Source organism: Brassica napus, chromosome C2 (assembly GCF_020379485.1).
Source record: "Brassica napus cultivar Da-Ae chromosome C2, Da-Ae, whole genome shotgun sequence".
NCBI lineage: Eukaryota > Viridiplantae > Streptophyta > Magnoliopsida > Brassicales > Brassicaceae > Brassica > Brassica napus.
Window position 1 is genome coordinate 48,038,705 of NC_063445.1, and position 19,076 is coordinate 48,057,780.

At 35.1% G+C, this 19,076-nt stretch overlaps 1 protein-coding gene and 1 long non-coding RNA gene across 2 annotated transcripts; one reads left to right on the top strand and one right to left on the bottom strand.

The window, feature by feature from the left end:
• Window positions 1–1,958: 1,958 nt before the first annotated feature.
• On the bottom strand, window positions 1,959–3,116 carry LOC106379190. The gene is made up of 3 exons (XR_001275924.3): window positions 2,938–3,116; window positions 2,363–2,409; window positions 1,959–2,262 (listed from the first exon to the last, which is right to left on the bottom strand). It is a non-coding gene; the product is annotated as an uncharacterized LOC106379190 (long non-coding RNA).
• Window positions 3,117–10,376: 7,260 nt separating this feature from the next.
• On the top strand, window positions 10,377–11,137 carry LOC125581440 (J domain-containing protein required for chloroplast accumulation response 1-like). Its single transcript, XM_048746877.1, has 3 exons — window positions 10,377–10,508; window positions 10,621–10,797; window positions 10,892–11,137. The coding sequence occupies exons 1-3, from the start codon at window positions 10,377–10,379 to the stop codon at window positions 10,898–10,900; spliced, it is 318 nt and encodes a 105-aa protein (XP_048602834.1). The 3' UTR covers window positions 10,901–11,137.
• The last annotated feature ends 7,939 nt before the right edge of the window (window positions 11,138–19,076 follow it).

Consider the following 19,076-nt stretch of genomic DNA (forward strand, 5'->3'; position numbering starts at 1 on the left):
TTTACATAGTCTAATAGAACTCATGAATGCATAGATAAAATTCTTCATCGAGCCGCACGATTCAAGTAGTAACAAGTCGTATCATTATTGATTTGATGTGTCATAATCATAATTTTTGTTTCTCAATTCAACTACTGCACCGCTAACCTCTTCCACTAATGGATGACATTAAATTTGTTTTCTCTAAATACACATATTACATTACAAAAAGTATATCTAATATATAAAAATATCTAAAACTTATGTGATGTGCTGATATGTTCCATCAAACTGATGTGGAGGTATTTGTTGAATAAAATAGTAGGTAATGGAGTTAAATTTTATTAAGCAAACCATTGTAGAGTATAAAAATGAATGAGTATTGAACTGTTATGTGAAAGAGAGAAACAATGATTTGGAAGAAAGAGAAGATGATGTAAATTTTACTAAACAAACCATTTCAATCATAATGTTTGATGAAGAAGAGAGGACTGCCTGATCTTATTTGATCTTATTTTGTTTTTGATAGATGAATTTGTGTAGATGTGGTTTGCCTGCAAAGATTGTCACATCGTGGACCGATAACAATCCGGGAAGAAGGTTCTTCGGTTGTCCGTTGTATAAGGTATTGGTAGAGTCGATTGCTTTTACAATCCGAGACTCTGATGGCTTCTTGATACATTTGTATTATTTGTGTCATTAGAAGGGTAGGACTGATCACTGCAACTATTTTGACTGGTTCGATGAAGGAGTGGTGGATGGATGGCCAAAAGAAGCATTGATTCGAGCTCGAGATGAAATTCGTGAGAAAGATAAATTCATCAATCAACTAACTACCCAATTAATGGAACTTCGTTTGGAATTGGAGAAGCATAAAGTGGAGATCTCATCGGAAGGTAGTGAGGATGAGAACAATTCTGTGAAATCCGACCATAAGGTTGGATGGATGCAAAAGATTTTGGGAAAAATGTCTATCTCCAATGCATAAAAGCAAGTGTGAAATGCATTTGTTATGTCTATCTCCAATGCATAAGCAGGCGTAAAATGCATTGGTTCAGTTTGTGTTTTTTCACATTTTAAATTTGTATTCCTCTTATGTTAGACAAAACTTAATTTAGTTTGTGCTTTTTCACATTTTAGAGATGTCTTTCTAAAGATTATTGAGGTGTGTAGCAAAACAAAAGTTTTTTCTTTTGACTTACCATTAAGTATGCAAATTTTGTGTGTACCAAAACAAAAGAATTAAAGGATTTTTCAAAAATGAGAAATCACGAAGTTTTTTATATGAGATTTTGGTTTATATATAATAATTTTCCTTTGTCAAATTAAAATATAACATTTTCAGTCAAAAGTTTTATAATTTTATTTCATAAATAATTTCAAAATCAAAATAACAAGTACTGATCTTTCTATTTGCTAGAGTTATTATTATACTAATATTACTATTATTTCAAGTAAAATATTTTTTTTTGTCTCAGGCACAGCATTCAAACTTATCCTACATCAGTAGGATAAGTTTAAAGAATTAAACATGATTTCTCTTAAAAGAATTAAACACAATATCATCATGTCTTTTCTCCGATCAAAACAACATTTAGATTTAGAATACATACCAAAACAATTATATTGTGTTATATCATTGTTTCTAGAAACTTTAACTTATAATAGAAATGGTAGTATATTTATATAAATATCGATCTAAGTAGCTTCAATTGTATCCAACTGTTTTTCAATTTCTCCAATTGTTATCATCATGTCTTTTCTCCGATCAAATCAACATTTGGATTTAGAATACATACCAACACAATTATTTGTGTTATATCATTGTTTCTAGGAACTTTAACTTATAATAGAAATGGTAGTATATTTATATAAATATCGGTCTAAGTATATTCACTTGTTCCAACTGTTTTTCAATTTCTCCAATTGTAAAACTAAATTTCTCAAAGAAAAATTAAGAAAAAAATATATCTGTTGTGGGTGTTAAAGTGTTGTTTATAAGAAGCTTTTTACATTACAAAAATTGTGGTATATCGGTCTTAGTACATCCAATTGTATCCTACTGTATAGAAACGTACAACTTCACCAAAAGTCAACATCTAAAGCAGCACCAAACAAAGTTCTGCCTAATTTTTTGTGTATACTAGTCTAAATTCATTACATGGATCTAAACTAGCACAGACCAGACCGTTAACTCAACTATGTAAGTAACTTGCTTTTCTCCAACTACCCCTTAAACCAGAGTTATGTACTCATCTCACCTTTAGCTTCTTTAAATCGTCCCTGAAAATACAACAATAGAAGAAAAACGCTTAGATGTGAATCCAATATGTATATCTCTTGTAAAAATCCTTAATCTATCCAAAAAGAGAAAACAACTTACTTTCCTGCTGTGTTTAAGAACCTGAGATACTCTCCAACAGCAGACTTCTGCAACATTTCCAGAAAAAAAAAACATATCATTAGGCAACTCTTCATCATTAGCTAATAGAACAAGAGAAACAAAGATAGCAGTCTTTTGCTTAGCCAAAACCTTAATCAAATGAATCAATCACAGTGTAGTTACTAAGGTAAGGTCAAAGATAGCACAAACAATAACCAAAAAGCAACTAAGACAAACTTTAAAGCACCCAAATTTTGAAAATCCAGAATCTATGGTTAATCGATTTACTACGTAGAATCTCTTAGACATCATCGGACTATGGTTAGACGATGGATCAAACAATGACCCGAGACTCGAATATTGCAAAGAATAACCCAACCCAGAATCAAAAAACAAAAAATCCAAGTATTCACTCAAAATCTCAAATATTGCAAAGAATAACCGAACCCAGAATCAAAACGACATATCCACAGTATTCACTCAAAATCTCAAAGAACAGATTTCAGATCAGAAACACAGAACCCATATTCGACACTCAAAGTCAAAGAACATTGGTAATACTGATATGAACTCACCTCGTGCTCAAGTTTGTCGTAGTCTCGAATTGAAAGTGAAAACCTAGAATCGTCGGAGAAGACAAAGAAACATTTTGTTTTCTTTTTTTTATTTAAATCGTGAAAATGCAAAATTACCATAAAACCTTTGAAGATAATGGTAATTACAGTAGATACCCGGATCTATCCATATAATGGTAATTACAGTAGATAAATACATATATTTATGAAATATGTGTTTATGATTTCTTTGCAATAATGTGATTGTTACTTTCTTGTCTTATGAAATAAACTAATGTACTGTTAGGTTTGATGAGCGGTTAAATGCGACTAACATTTGTCTCATTCTTAAAGTTGTGCCCAAGCAAGACACGATTTAAATTCCTCTAAACTCATATTTCCGCACTCCGAAAACTCATTCTTCTTACATGAAATGGTTTTATAAATTAAAAATTTATACCCCATAACTAACTCGCACCTGTGTGTCACACATCTCGCAGCATGTGTAATTCAAAGCCTGCTACGGAATCTCCATGGATCAGTATGTCACACAGCATTCGGAAAAAAGAGCTTACAGGTATAACTATGATTATTTAGAATAAAATTTGAACATTATTTTTAAGATGTTTTGTGATTTTTAAATATTTATAAATGATATGTAGACTCTTATAAATGATTTATATGAGATTTTATAAAAGATTTATCAGATTTTATAAAAGGTTTATAAACCGTAATAAGATTTTTTGTCAAGTTTATATACTTTTTATCAAGTTTCGGTTCTTTATTTTCGAGTCGGTTCCGGTTCGGATCTTCGGGTCCGGGTATAATACCCAGACCTAACTTAGTGATGTAGACTCTTATAAATGATTTATATAAGATTTTATAAAAAGTTTATAAACCGTAATAAGCTTTTTTATCAGGTTTATAAACTTTTTATCAAGTTTCGGTTCTTTATTTTTGAGTCGGTTCCGGTTCGGGTCTTCGGGTCCAGGTATAATACCCAGGCCTAACTTAGTAGGGGTTATTGGTTGTGGACTGGACCAGAGATGTTTTGGGATGATTATGTATTGTATGGATTCTTTTTGGTATGTTTTTAGGGAAACATGTGATGTTTCCCTCATAAACATGTGATGGATTGGAACTTTGTTTGTTTCCCGATTCAAAGATACTGATGTAGGCTAATGTAACCTCTTTTTGTTATGAAAGGGTTTGTTCCCTTGATCACCGTGAAGTTCATCTATTCAAAAGACGTAATTGAACGCAAGAACAAGCTAGATCCACATATAAAGGATTTAACCAACAAGAGTGTCAACGATCCTTTAGACATGTTTCTCGTGTAATCTTTCTGGCGTCTTTCTCACTGCAGCATTAGTACGAGGAATCTGTGAGAACCGGAAGGGTGATTTTGGACTGGACCAGAGATGTTTTGGGATGATTATGTATTGTATGGATTCTTTTTGGTATGTTTTTAGGGAAACATGTGATGTTTCCCTCATAAACATGTGATGGATTGGAACTTTGTTTGTTTCCCGATTCAAAGATACTGATGTAGGCTAATGTAACCTCTCTTTGTTATGAAAGGGTTTGTTCCCTTGATCACCGTGAAGTTCATCTACCACAAGTATGTAAGCTGTTTCCATTTCTTATTAGTCATCTTCTTGAATCTTGATTATCACATTACTTTGTAAACGTATATGTTCGTTTATGTTGTAAGGTTATCTCCGAGACTTAGGCATTCGAGAAGTTTCGGTTTCCGACTCTTTACAACATAAACGTACATGTTTATTTATGATACTACGTGAACGTATATGTACGTTTATGACCATGACATTTAAAAAATGTCTTACCTTTAGACATGTTTCTCGTGTAATCTTTCTAGCGTCTTTCTCACTGCAGCATTAGTACGAGGAATCTGTGGGAACCGGAAGGGTGATTTTGGACTGGACCAGAGATGTTTTGGGATGATTATGTATTGTATGGATTCTTTTTGGTATGTTTTTAGGGAAACATGTGATGTTTCCCTCATAAACATGTGATGGATTGGAACTTTGTTTGTTTCCCGATTCAAAGATACTGATGTAGGCTAATGTAACCTCTTTTTGTTATGAAAGGGTTTGTTCCCTTGATCACCGTGAAGTCTACCACAAGTATGAAACCCCTTTCTCATTAGTCATCTTCTTGAATCTTGATTATCACATTACTTTGTAAACGTATATGTTCGTTTATGTTGTAAGGTTATCTCCGAGACTTTGGCATTCAAGAAGTTTCGGTTTCTGACTCTTTACAACATAAACGTACATGTTTGTTTATGATACTACGTAAACGTATATGTACGTTTATGACCATGACATTTAAAAAATGTCTTACCTTTAGACATGTTTCTCGTGTAATCTTTCTGGCGTCTTTCTCACTGCAGCATTAGTACGAGGAATCTGTGGGAACCGGAAGGGTGATTTTGGACTGGACCAGAGATGTTTTGGGATGATTATGTATTGTATGGATTCTTTTTGGTATGTTTTTAGGGAAACATCACATGTTTCCCTCATAAACATGTGATGGATTGGAACTTTGTTTGTTTCCCGATTCAAAGATACTGATGTAGGCTAATGTAACCTCTTTTTGTTATGAAAGGGTTTGTTCCCTTGATCACCGTGAAGTTCATCTACCACAAGTATGAAACCCCTTTCTCATTAGTCATCTTCTTGAATCTTGATTATCACATTACTTTGTAAACGTATATGTTCGTTTATGTTGTAAGGTTATCTCTGAGACTTTGGCATTCGAGAAGTTTCGGTTCCCGACTCTTTACAACATAAACGTACATGTTTGTTTATGATACTACGTAAACGTATATGTACGTTTATGACCATGACATTTAAAAAATGTCTTACCTTTAGACATGTTTCTCGTGTATTCTTTCTGGCGTCTTTCTCACTGCAGCATTAGTACGAGGAATCTGTGGGAACCGGAAGGGTTGATTTTGGACTGGACCAGAGATGTTTTGGGATGATTATGTATTGTATGGATTCTTTTTGGTATGTTTTTAGGGAAACATGTGATGGATTGGAACTTTGTTTGTTTCCCGATTCAAAGATACTGATGTAGGCTAATGTAACCTCATTTTGTTATGAAAGGGTTTGTTCCCTTGATCACCGTGAAGTTCATCTACCACAAGTATGTAAGCTGTTTCCCTTTCTCATTAGTCATCTTCTTGAATCTTGATTATCACATTACTTTGTAAACGTATATGTTCGTTTATGTTGTAAGGTTATCTCCAAGACTTTGGCATTCGAGAAGTTTCGGTTTCCGACTCTTTACAACATGTTTGTTTCATGCAATGGATTTAGCTATACCATTTCTACTTCTTCCTAAACTATGTAAATCATATAGTACATGTCCTATACTATGTAAATCATATAGTACATGTCCTATACTATTATTACATTGAAGTACTACTACATGTCCTATACTATGTACATTCATATAATAAAGAACAACTAGACGTTTATAATTTGTCCAATGCCAGAAATCACTATACTATTTCTACTTCTTCCTATGGTGGAGTGATGCTGTGATGTCTGCTACTTATCTGATCAATAGAACTCCAACTAAAGTCCTCAACGACATGTCTCCTTTTGAGGGTCTAAATAAGACCAAACCATCTTTGGACCATTTGCGTGTGTTTGGATGCCTCCGTTTTGTGATGATACCTGGGGAGCTGAGGAACAAGCTTGATGCTAAAAGCTCAAAAGCTATGTTCATTGGTTACTCTCCAACTCAGAAGGGGTATAAGTGCTATGATCCAGAGTCAAGAAGGGTTCTTGTCTCGAGGGATGTGAAGTTTGCAGAATCTAGAGGCTATTATGATGGAAAGAGTTGGGATGAGCTCAAAGATCTTTCTCAATCAGCCTCAGATAGAGCAAATAACCTTAGGGGAGTAATGGAGAGCCTGAGAATCAGTATGCCCTCTTTACCAAGTGTGGAACCTGTCCCTGAAAATTTATCATCTACTGCAGCTGATAGTGTTGAGAGCACTCATCCTAATCATGAGGGGGGCAGTAGAAATGTTGAGCAGTCTACACAAGCTCAACCTGAAGAGAGCTCTGTAGCTCATGATCAAGATGAGATGCCATCAGAATCAGATGTTGAGACTCAAGTAGAGGCGCCAAGTGAAGGAAATGAAGCAGAATCTGAGCAGATACAACTTTTGAGAAGGAGTACAAGGATCAGGAAACCCTCATTGTGGATCAACACAGAAGTTTACTTCAATGCTGAAGCTGTAGCTCACCCAATAAGTGCAGTATGCTCCCTTGCTCAATATCCAGAAGATCATCAAGTCTTCATCAGTGAATTGGATCAGGAATACATTCCAAGAACATATGAAGAAGCTATGCAACACAAGGAGTGGAGAGAATCTGTTGGAGATGAGATGGGAGCCATGATCAAGAATGATACATGGTTTAAGCTGCCAGACTTGAGAAGTAAACTGACAGACTTGAGAATTAAGCTAGAGACATAAGGTTTTATAAAGCTTTTATAAGGCTTTATAAGGTTTTATAAGGCTTTATAAGATTTTTATAAGCTCGAATTTTTATTGAAGAGAAGAAGAGAGAAGAAGACTGTTGAAGATATTTTAAAACAATGAATATTTTACTATATTGTGTACTGAGACAACTTGCCTTTAAATACTTGTACCCAGAACCAAAATTAAAATCAAGGAAACTATTCTCTTCAATAAAAATTCGAGCTTATAAAAACCTTATAAATCCTTATAAAACCTTATAAAGCCTTATAAAAGCTTTATAAAACCTTACGTCTCAAGCTTAATTCTCAAGTCTAGCAGTTTACTTCTCAAGTCTGACAGCTTAATTCTCAAGTCTGGCAGCTTACTTCTCAAGTCTGGCATCTTAATTCTCAAGTCTGGCAGCTTACTTCTCAAGTCTTGCAGCTTACTTCTCAAGTCTGGCAGTTTACTTCTGCTTCATGTCAACACTTCCCCACAAGCTTGACCATATGGAACAAGTCAAGCTTGGAAGCCATGAAGTATTCCCTCATTAAAACCTCAACCTGGTAAAATCCATTGGGAGAAAATCCAAGTCAAGGAAAAAGAGTAGAACACTTCATGAAGCAGATATCAGTGACATGAGAGGTCTGTGAGTCCCAATTTTGGATGAATGAACTCACAGACTTTAGTGCTTGCTGCCTTGGTGAAGATATCAGCTAACTGATCTTCACTTCTAGTATAGCAGGGTAAAATGATCTTCTACTCCACAGCTTGTCTCACCTTGTGACAGTCAACTTCAATGTGTTTAGTCCTTTCATGGAATACTGAGTTTGATGCTATGTGGATAGCTGTCAGGTTATCACAATGCATTGTGATTGATGTTGTTGCTTCTATGCCCAAGTCTCAGCAGGTTTCTGATCCAAATGAGTTCACTAGTTAGCTTTCTCATTGCACTATACTCTGCCTCTGCACTTGAACATGATACCACCTTTTGCAACCTTTTATAAAATCTTATAAATCTTTTATAAAATCTTATAAATCACTTATAAAACACTTATACATCGTTATAAAACACCTTATAATTTTTATAAAAATGAGCTTTTTATAATATTTTATATATCATAATACAGAAAAGTTTGGTTCAATTAAGGCAAGAAAATATAGAATCCGAAATAACCAAAGAATTATTTTCCGAGACTTTGGCATTCGAGAAGTTTCGGTTTCCGACTCTTTACAACATAAACATACATGTTTTTTTATGATACTACGTAAACGTATATGTACGTTTATGACCATGACATTTAAAAAATGTCTTACCTTTAGACATGTTTCTCGTGTAATCTTTCTGGCGTCTTTCTCACTGCAGCTTTAGTACGAGGAATCTGTGGGAACCGGAAGGGTGATTTTGGACTGGACCAGAGATGTTTTGGGATGATTATGTATTGTATGGATTCTTTTTGGTATGTTTTTAGGGAAACATGTGATGTTTCCCTCATAAACATGTGATGGATTGGAACTTTGTTTGTTTCCCTATTCAAAGATACTGATGTAGGCTAATGTAACCTCTTTTTGTTATGAAAGGGTTTGTTCCCTTGATCACCGTGAAGTTCATCTACCACAAGTATGAAACCCCTTTCTCATTAGTCATCTTCTTCAATCTTGATTATCACATTACTTTGTAAACGTATAGGTTCGTTTATGTTGTAAGGTTATCTCCGAGACTTTGGCATTCGAGAAGTTTCGGTTTCCGACTCTTTACAACATAAACGTACATGTTTGTTTATGATACTACGTAAATGTATATGTACGTTTATGACCATGACATTTAAAAAATGTCTTACCTTTAGACATGTTTCTCGTGTAATCTTTCTGACGTCTTTCTCACTGCAGCATTAGTACGAGGAATCTGTGGGAACCGGAAGGGTGATTTTGGACTGGACCAAAGATGTTTTGGGATGATTATGTATTGTATGGATTCTTTTTGGTATGTTTTTAGGGAAACATGTGATGTACATGTCCTATACTATTATTACATTGAAGTACAATAGCATGTTGTTGACCTCATGTCTACTCTAGAAGTGAGGCTATTGTACTTTCATTGGAGGTAACCTAGTCACATGGAAGAACAAGAAGCAAAAGGTGGTATCATGTTCAAGTGCAGAGGCAGAGTATAGGGCAATGAGAAAGCTAACTAGTGAACTCATTTGGATCAGGGACCTGCTAAGTGACTTGGGCATAGAAGCAACAACACCAATCACAATGCATTGTGATAACCAGGCAGCTATCCACATAGCATCAAACTCAGTATTCCATGAAAGGACTAAACACATTGAAGTTGATTGTCACAAGGTGAGACAAGCTGTGGAGCAGAAGATCATTTTACCCTGCTATACTAGAAGTGAAGATCAGTTAGCTGATATCTTCACCAAGGCAGCAAGCACTAAAGTCTGTGAGTTCATTCATCCAAAATTGGGACTCACAAACCTCTCATGTCACTGATATCTCCTTCATGAAGTGTTTTACTCTTTTTCCTTGACTTGGGTTTTCTCCCAATGGGTTTTACCTAGTTGAGGTTTTAATGAGGGAATACTTCATGGCTTACAAGCTTGACTTGTTCCATATGATCAAGCTTGAGGGGGAGTGTTGACATGAAGCAGAAGTAAGCTGCCAGACTTGAGAAGTAAGCTGCAAGACTTGAGAAGTAAACTGCCAGACTTGAGAATTAAGCTATAGACTTATAAGGTTTTATAAAGATTTTATAAGGATGTATAAGGTTTTATAATGCTTTATAAGGTTTTTATAAGCACGAATTTTTATTGAAGAGAAGAAGACTGTTGAAGATATTTTAAAACAATAAATATTTTATAAGTTCTGATACCAATAGAGTAGACAGGAGGTCAACAACAGGCTATTGTACTTTCATTGGAGGTAACCTAGTCACATGGAAGAGGGGGAAATGGATAAGATTGATGAAAAAGAAGCATCTAAACAGGACGTTTTATCTCAAGAAGAAATGGATAAGATTGATGATAAATTCGAAGATTTGACGTCCAGTGACATTCAATGTGTTCTAGGCCGGCTACACATGGTATTTTACATAACTTGCTTTTCTTCTTCAGTTCAATATCTATTTTAGATCTTTATTTCAGTATTTATTTGGGATTTTCAGTTAGTTATGTCTTTGGATCTTTATTTTACAGTTTTTGTGGCCCGGCAGCAAGTGGCAGCAACCAGATTTGAAGCAACTGTTCGGAGGAGACAAAACGCAGATAAAAAGGATTTACCCCAAGGCATTGCTTTATCTTCATCCAGACAAACATGCTGGTGCTTCTGCAGAACAAAAATACTGGACACAACAGATATTCAAAATAGTTCAGGTTAGTATAAACATATCCACAGTAAATCCTATTTTTAAAACACAAGAGATGTATCTTTAAAAAAAATCTTATTGATTTCATTCAAAATTTTCAGGGGAAATGAGAGGAGTACGACAACGAAAAATGAATTTGGATGATGCTGAACTGTATCTTTTCATTTGAATATTTTGACTCACTTCTCTATTGCTTTATATTGTCTTTAAGGATTTGTGGTTTTGTGCTAAATGGATTGACTGGACTATGTTTTGTGTGTCATCGATCACCTATTTTGTGTTTCTAAATGGTCAACAGTTTGGTTTCACAATCCACTAACCGTGGTCAACACTCTACTTCATTTCTAGAGAGTTTATCTTGATTCTCTTAATTTCTCTTTATTTATCCATCCAGCCAGAATACAATTCAAAAAAATTCTGGAGCCAATCTATTGACCAGTGGATAACAATTCTGGAGCCAATCTATTTATCCACTCTTCTTCTTCTCTTCAATAAATTACTCCAGTATAGTAATCCTTATAAAGCTTTATAAAACTTTATAAAGCTTTATAAAACTTTATAAAGCTTTATAAAACCTTATAAGTCTCTAGCTTAATTCTCAAGTCTGGAAGCTTACTTCTCAAGTCTGGCAGCTTATTTCTGCTTCATGTCAACAGTTTTCAGAGAAACAGAGATACAAAAAAGAAATGATTTATAAATCTGGTGGCTGAAACATGAAGAAAGACCTAGATTATAAATAATTATATGTGTTTTATAAATTTTATAGATTGTTGATACAAGGTTTCGTAAGCTCTTATAAAATTTATAAATGGTTCGTAAATGGTTTTATAAACCTTTATAATTAGTGATATAAATATTTATATGGTTTTATAAACTTTATAGTTTTTTTATTAGTATTATTAATTTTAATCGATTATGTAATCAAATAAATTAAAATTTCGTTTTTATTTTTTAGTTTAGTTATTCATTTTATTCGTTAAGGGTATAAACATTATTAACCACTATAACTTTTAACGTGAGAACTCGATTCCAAAAATTTACTTCGCAAATAATAGTATAGATGATTTGTAGACTTTTTTACAAACATATATATTATTTATTTCTATAAATTTTCTAAACCTTATAAATTTCTATAAATGATTAACAGATATTTATAAAGTCCTATAATCTTTGGAATAAAATCTTATAAATAGAATTATAAACCTTGTAAATTAATTTAAGAACTCTTATAAACGTTATTAACCACTCTAACTTTTAACATGAGAACTCGATTCCAAAAATTTACTTTGCAAATAATAGTAAAGATGATTTGTAGACTTTTTTACAAACATATATATTAATGGTCAACAGTTTGGTTTCACAATCCACTAACCGTGTTCAACATTCGAGTCTAGGTTAATAATTTTTTTTTTCATTTTATAATAATTTTAAATAAATTTGATTTATATGTATGTTAGTATTAATGAAAATGTCTTTGATATTGATATCAATATTTATTTCCTACAAATATGGTAAGTTTCAGGTTTTATAAGGATTACTATACTAGAATATTTTATGTTTTGTGAAACATTTAGAAAATACTTAAATTTAGTTGATATTGTTATAAATCATTTAGTGATCGACCCATTTATCAGCCCGTGTAGCAAGACGGGCCAAGCCCATCCGCAGGATCATACTGGCGTCTATCTACTCTTGTGTTTATCTACATTATAGTTGGTGTTTATCTTACGTATTGCTAGTCATTATCTAGTTAAGGATAAGTACGATCTCATGTCGATTCAGTACTTAGACCGTCATTACCATATGTATATAAAGACCAGTTGGTCGACCTAATAATATACACAAGTTCCCTTCTTCATTCACAACACGTTATCAGCACGACATTGTCTCTAAACCCTTCCAAAAATCCACCACCCATAAATCAGAAACCAAACGATCTCTTGCTATTTTCCGGCGACTCCTAAAGCTCTTCCAGTCGCCTCATTTTCTCTCTGTTAGCAACCAGCAGCAGCTCTCTCTCCTCACAGACCGTTCAACTCATCACAAAAGGTTTAACTTTACCTTCCTGCATATCACATGAAATCATCTGATTAGGATAGATCATTCATACTGATTAGTTTACTTTCATGTCGAAAATTGATAAAACTGATCAGATTTCATGCAATGGATTTAACTTTATCCTATATGTATAGGTTTAATGTAATAATAGATGAGATTAGGGTAGAGTTTCATGGATGGAAGAGCAATGAAAAGTTTATAGGATGATATTAGATATATGTTGGTTTGGTACATACATTAGATTTTGGTTATCAATGCAAAGTTTATAGGATGATATTAGATATATGTTGGTTTTACCTCTTGGGCATGGGAAAATGAGACTGATTTGTTAATGTAGTATTTGGTGTTTGTTGGGTAAAAAGCCAAAACAATCAAGTGGTATATTTTGTATTTTTTTTTTTGATTAAACACAGTTTCTCCAACGGCTTTCCAGGCCCAAGAGACTAATTTGTGTCGCTGCGAAACGAATGTTAAATCCGCAGTGGCCGGAAATCGAACCCAGGTGGCGGTGCTCACAACTGTGAGTCCTTTACCACCAGAGCTAGACGCCCCGGTTGTATATTTTGTATTAGTTAGGGAGTGTATGTCTGAGCTTAGATGAGGAATGGTCGGTGAGAATGAAGCAAATGGTCCGTACTTATAGCGATCAGTTTTTGTCTTCTCTGTTTCTAAATTATTCGGATTTCGTGGAGTCACATTTGGTTTTGTTAAAAATTGTCGTATATTTTCGAAAATTTTAATTATTATTTTTAAAAATTGTCGTACTTTTTAGAAAATTATATACTTTTCTAAAAAAAATAAACAAACTAAAAAAAAATTTGCGGGTTGGCGGATACCCGCAATGCAAAATCCACCAACCCACACCCACCCCGCATAAAATACTCATAACCCGCATCCGCAGCCATAAATCGATTTTTCCAAATTGTTCGACCGCACCCACCCCGCGGCGGGTCAAACGGGGCGGGACCCGCGGGCTAAGACTCAAATCCCCAGGCCTAGTTGTAGACTCAAATCCCTAAAGCTTCGATCTTTCTGTGTTCATCTCTGTCTCTCTCTCTCATCCCTTGTTGCAGATAGTGCTGGGTTGCAGGCCAAACCCGCCCCGCATGACCCGCGACCCGCGGGTTTAAAATTATTTTTGTAACCGCTCGGACCATCCGTACTGGTCCGGACCCGAACACTCGGCCAAGGTGAGATGAGCTTCCCCCTAGCTGTCCCAGCTGACCTAGCTAGTCCATCAGCTCCGGTGAGCTGGTGGAAGTATTGAAAATACTAGGAAATACTAGGAAATACTTGAGATCTTTAACGCTGGAAGTATTTTGATTGTAATACTAGAAAAACAAAGTAAGACTTCAAACTTTACTGATGCCAAGGTCGTACTTACAATCTGAGACCCGAGAAGCAAACAAAAAAATACGAAACCCTTAGCATTGTAATATTGGAAATACAAAGATTATACTAAAAATACTAGGAAAAACGTATCATTGTAACACTGGAAATACAAAGATTATACTAAAAATACTAGGAAAAACGTATCATTGTAACACTGGAAATACTACGAAGTAGTGTGAAGTGTATCACTGGTAATACTACGAAATACGAACATACTGGGTATACTTTGCATCGTAACACTGGAAATCCTATGAAATACTTTCTAGAGTAACTGTACATACTACGAAATACTAGTATTGTAACATTGGTAATACTTTAAATACTATCAATATAATACTGGAAAATACGTAGCATTGTAACACTGCGTAACACTAAAAATACAAAGATTATACTAAAAATACTGGGTAATACGTAGCATTGTAACACTGGCAATATTAGGAAAATACTTTACAGAGTAAAACTGGCAATACTACGAAATACTTTGGTAGTGTAACACTGACAATACTACGAAATACTTTGATATTGGGAAGTACTTATAATAAATCTGAAATATTAAATATGATTGGTTGTGTCAGTCAAAGCTTTCCATACTTCATAAGCAACAGCTAGTTCAGGACTCTCGGAGAGAACATCCACTTTTCATTTTAAAGAAAGGGTTAGAAAATATATTTATTCTGACATGTTAACAAGATTAGTCAACATTTCGATTATATCTAGATATAAATCAACAACGTTCATTTAAGATTAACAACTCAGTAAATGATCACATCATCTTTAAATTTCTAAAAGTAATGATGAAATTGTTTCAATTTTTGTCAACAAGATTTAACAAGTTAGATATGATCGGTTGTCACAAATAGAGATATAAGTTTTAGTCCAAAAAAAAACTCTCACTTGAGATGATAGGTTCACTTCCCACCCTTTCTCCGAATATATATATATATTTTTTTTTGCAGGTGAGGTTAATAAATTGCTGCCTTTGGTGAACACATATGTGGTTTTAACTATGTAGAGCAGGGGGTTGAGAAGGCCGAAACATTGCTTACAAGGTTATGAGATTAAGTTCTTCTGCCTCAGAATTCTCCCTTGTTAGTAGAACAGACTTCAAAAGCCGAAGATGGAATTATACTGTGCACCCTACTTCAGAAACTGTGCACCCGACTTCAGAAACTCGCCATTTCATTGCCTTTAACTTCTCTCTTTTTTCTCCCCTGTTTACAATGGTCAAGTTATATAACAAGCCCGAGTTCAGAAAAACAACAAGCAAGACTTCGGCTTTTGAAGTTAAAAATTTTATCCAAAAAAAAAATCTGGTTCATTGCCTACTAGTATACTTTTATGTGAAATTGAGCAAACATTATAAAAAGAGAAGAAAAGCAAGCTGCAGTTGTACCCGAATCAACAAGTATCGCGCCAGCTAAAGATTCCATTACATCTCCAAGAACCTAACCAATGACAGAAAAAAGACATCAATATCCGAATTACCCAAACGTTTCATGAGTATCACAGAATTCAAAAGCCGAAGTCTGGCTTCTTGCTTACCAGGTTATGAGATTGAGTTCTTCTGCCTCAGAATTCTCCCTTGTTAGTAGAACATGTGACTCTTCTATTTATATATCCTTCTTGCTCAGATATTCTCATTTAGCTAGCTCTCCTTGATTCCAAATGACAAAACTCTTGTTGCTTTTGCCCCATGAGATGATTGAATCCGTTGCAGGATCATCCAATAAGGGAATACTTCATGGCTTCCAAGCTTGACTTGTTCCATATGGTCAAGCTTGAGGGGGGGTGTTGACATGAAGCAGAAATAAGCTGCCAGACTTGAGAAGTAAGCTGCTAGACTTGAGAATTAAGATGCCAGACTTGAGAAGTAAACTGCCAGACTTGAGAAGTGAACTGCTAGACTTGAGAATTAAGCTAGAGACGTAAGGTTTTATAAAGCTTTTAAAAGGCTTTATAAGGTTTTATAAGGATTTATAAGGTTCTTATAAGCTCGAATTTTTATTGAAGAGAAGAAGAGAATAGTTTCCTAGATTTTAATTGTGGATATGGGTACAAGTATTTAAAGGCAAGTTGCCTCAGTACACAATATAATAAAATATTCATTGTTTTAAAATATCTTCAAGAGTCTTCTTCTCTCTTCTTCTCTTCAATAAAAATTCGAGCACATAAAAACCTTATAAAGCCTTATAAAACCTTATAAAGCCTTATAAAAGCTTTATAAAACCTTATGTCTCAAGCTTAATTCTCAAGTCTGGCAGTTTACTTCTCAAGTCTGGCAGCTTAATTCTCAAGTCTGGCAGCTTACTTCTCAAGTCTGGCAGCTTACTTCTCAAGTCTGGCAGCTTACTTCTGCTTCATGTCAACACTCCCCCTCAAGCTTGACCATATGGAACAAGTCAAGCTTGGAAGCCATGAAGTATTCCCTCATTAAAACCTCAACTAGATAAAACCCATTGGGAGAAAACCCAAGTCAAACATCAAATGTCTTTGGTTGAATAATATGAAAGCAATCATTACTAACAAGTCTATTAGCTATTTTAGCACCTTTAACAACAAATGTCTTTGGCAAAGTATACTAAAAGCCTAGGAGAGTTGTCTCAGGCATTTCATTAAACATCTTTTGGGTGGGAAATGCCTATTGATCAACTTTTGAGTGGCCAACTCAGAAGATGCATTATGAATACTCTACTAGCAAGGAACAAGAATGATCTACACTAAAACATCCTAGAACTAACCTAATCACCCTTAATCTCCCTAACCCATGAATTCAAAAGGTGATTACTCACTAATCTCCATGATTCCTCTTAAACCCATATTGGATTTCAGATTAATCATGTAGAGAAATAGATAAGAAATCAACAAGAACACAAGAACATAACAATCAAAATCCAAGAGATAAACTTTTCAAGAGAGTTTTTGTGTATTTCTCAATAGATCAAAAGATAATCTGCCTGCCGGCCACAAAAGATGTTTAAAACATAGGTTTTAGAAATGTAAAACGTGCATAATGAAATGACCAAAAGGCCCTTAAGTAAATAGAAGTCGACCCAACAATAGACGCGGAGCGACCTCGGCATGTCGCTCCGACAAGTTGCTCTGGCCTCCGGGAGCGACCTCAGTGGGTAGCTCTGAGAGGTCGCTCCGGGCTTCGCTTCGTGTTGTCTCGCCATAGAGACGCGAGCGACCTCGGGGGGTCGCTCTGGGCAAGTCGCTCTGGGCTTCCAACGGGATGAATATGGCGAGCGACTTCACGGGGTCGCTCCAGCTAGGTCGCTCTGAGAGGTGCTTTGGAGCGACCTCATGACGTCGCTGCAGAGCCTCGCTCCCCTGCTCTGCTCGTCCAATGATCACATATTTCACCTCCTTTGAGCTCCAAATGCATCCAAATGTCTCCAAGAACTCCATGTGGCACTCCAACACCTGATAAGGACTCATGTATGCAAAATGTAACCCAAACATGGCTAAATCCTAGTCTATATGATCAAAATACACATGGATGAATGGATAAGATAATGGAAATATGCAAGATATCAACTCCCCCAAACTTGTTCTTTTACTTGTCCACAAGTGAACTTTCTAGAACTCATAGGGAGAGAGGTTTGAAGGTGGGAGCTCATAGCCAAAAAAAACACAACTAGCACTCAATTCAACATCTAATCCAGCATGAGCACACTCTCTTATTACACTCTAGCTTCTCTACGCCTATCTCAACTCTTTTTGCTCTTACACTCATCATCAAGCATCCACACATTCAAATCAACCAACTCTCACATTCATTAAGCACAAAACATCAGGTGAATTCTTGCAACTGGTCAGTTGGTCCAAGTCATTTAGTTGGGTAAGGGAAGACTTTTATTCAGGTGAGTCAAGAGATTCAAAATATATGATCTTTAAGGTGGTTTACTCTCGAAACAAGTAGCCTTAAAATTGCACATAATATGTCTAAGAAAGGGATCAACTCATGTATACAATGCTCAATCTCCATTGTTCTAACCTTTTCCCAAACATACAAGTTACACAATCACTTCCCAATGTCAAACCCAACTCCCATCTCTCACCAAAAGATCCCAAGAATACTTTACACATAAAACTCTTTTTCTTTGAAATCTATAAAGGATTTTCTCAACTTCTAAACAAATCTTAGCTCTAAACAACTTTGCTAGCCCCCTTTTCTTTCTTTTTCTCTTTTTTTTTCTTTTTATTATTTTTTTTTATTTTTTTATTTTTTTTCGGGGGCCAAGACTTTTCATAAACTCGAGCTAGACGTTTATCTATTAATTCCAATAAGATTATCCATTTAAACACAAAAAGTCTATTCTTTTCCTTCGAACTTTTCATGCTTCCAAACCATAGTCACAACACTCACCCCCACCTATAGCTAGACAATAGAGTGCCTAATCTAGCAAGAATGAAGACCAAGCATTGTCGTTCCCGATACTCTCAACATTATGCACATGTAAGGCTTTCCGAAAAAGGCCTCACTCATCAAATAATGAAAGCTCAAAAGGAGGGAAGAGTTTTGGGAATGGTGTACCACTCGAGTTTGTCAAAAAGATTGGCATAAAGGATGTGACAACTCAAGTGTGTATATCCATGACTCAGTACACAAGGGACTATGAGCAAGATGCATTTAGTTCGTTCAGTTCAAATAAGGTTGTAGTTGGCTTCAAAGACTGAGTTTCAGCAATCAACAAGTTTTAAGAAGAGTCTTCAAGGCTCGAAGCATAAAAGTGTTTTTGAGAGGTGCATAAGCTACTCAGGTGCAAAGTAATGTTCTTTACAAGGCATTTCAAATCATTGCTCCCAATGCAAGTAAATGCAACCTATATGCTC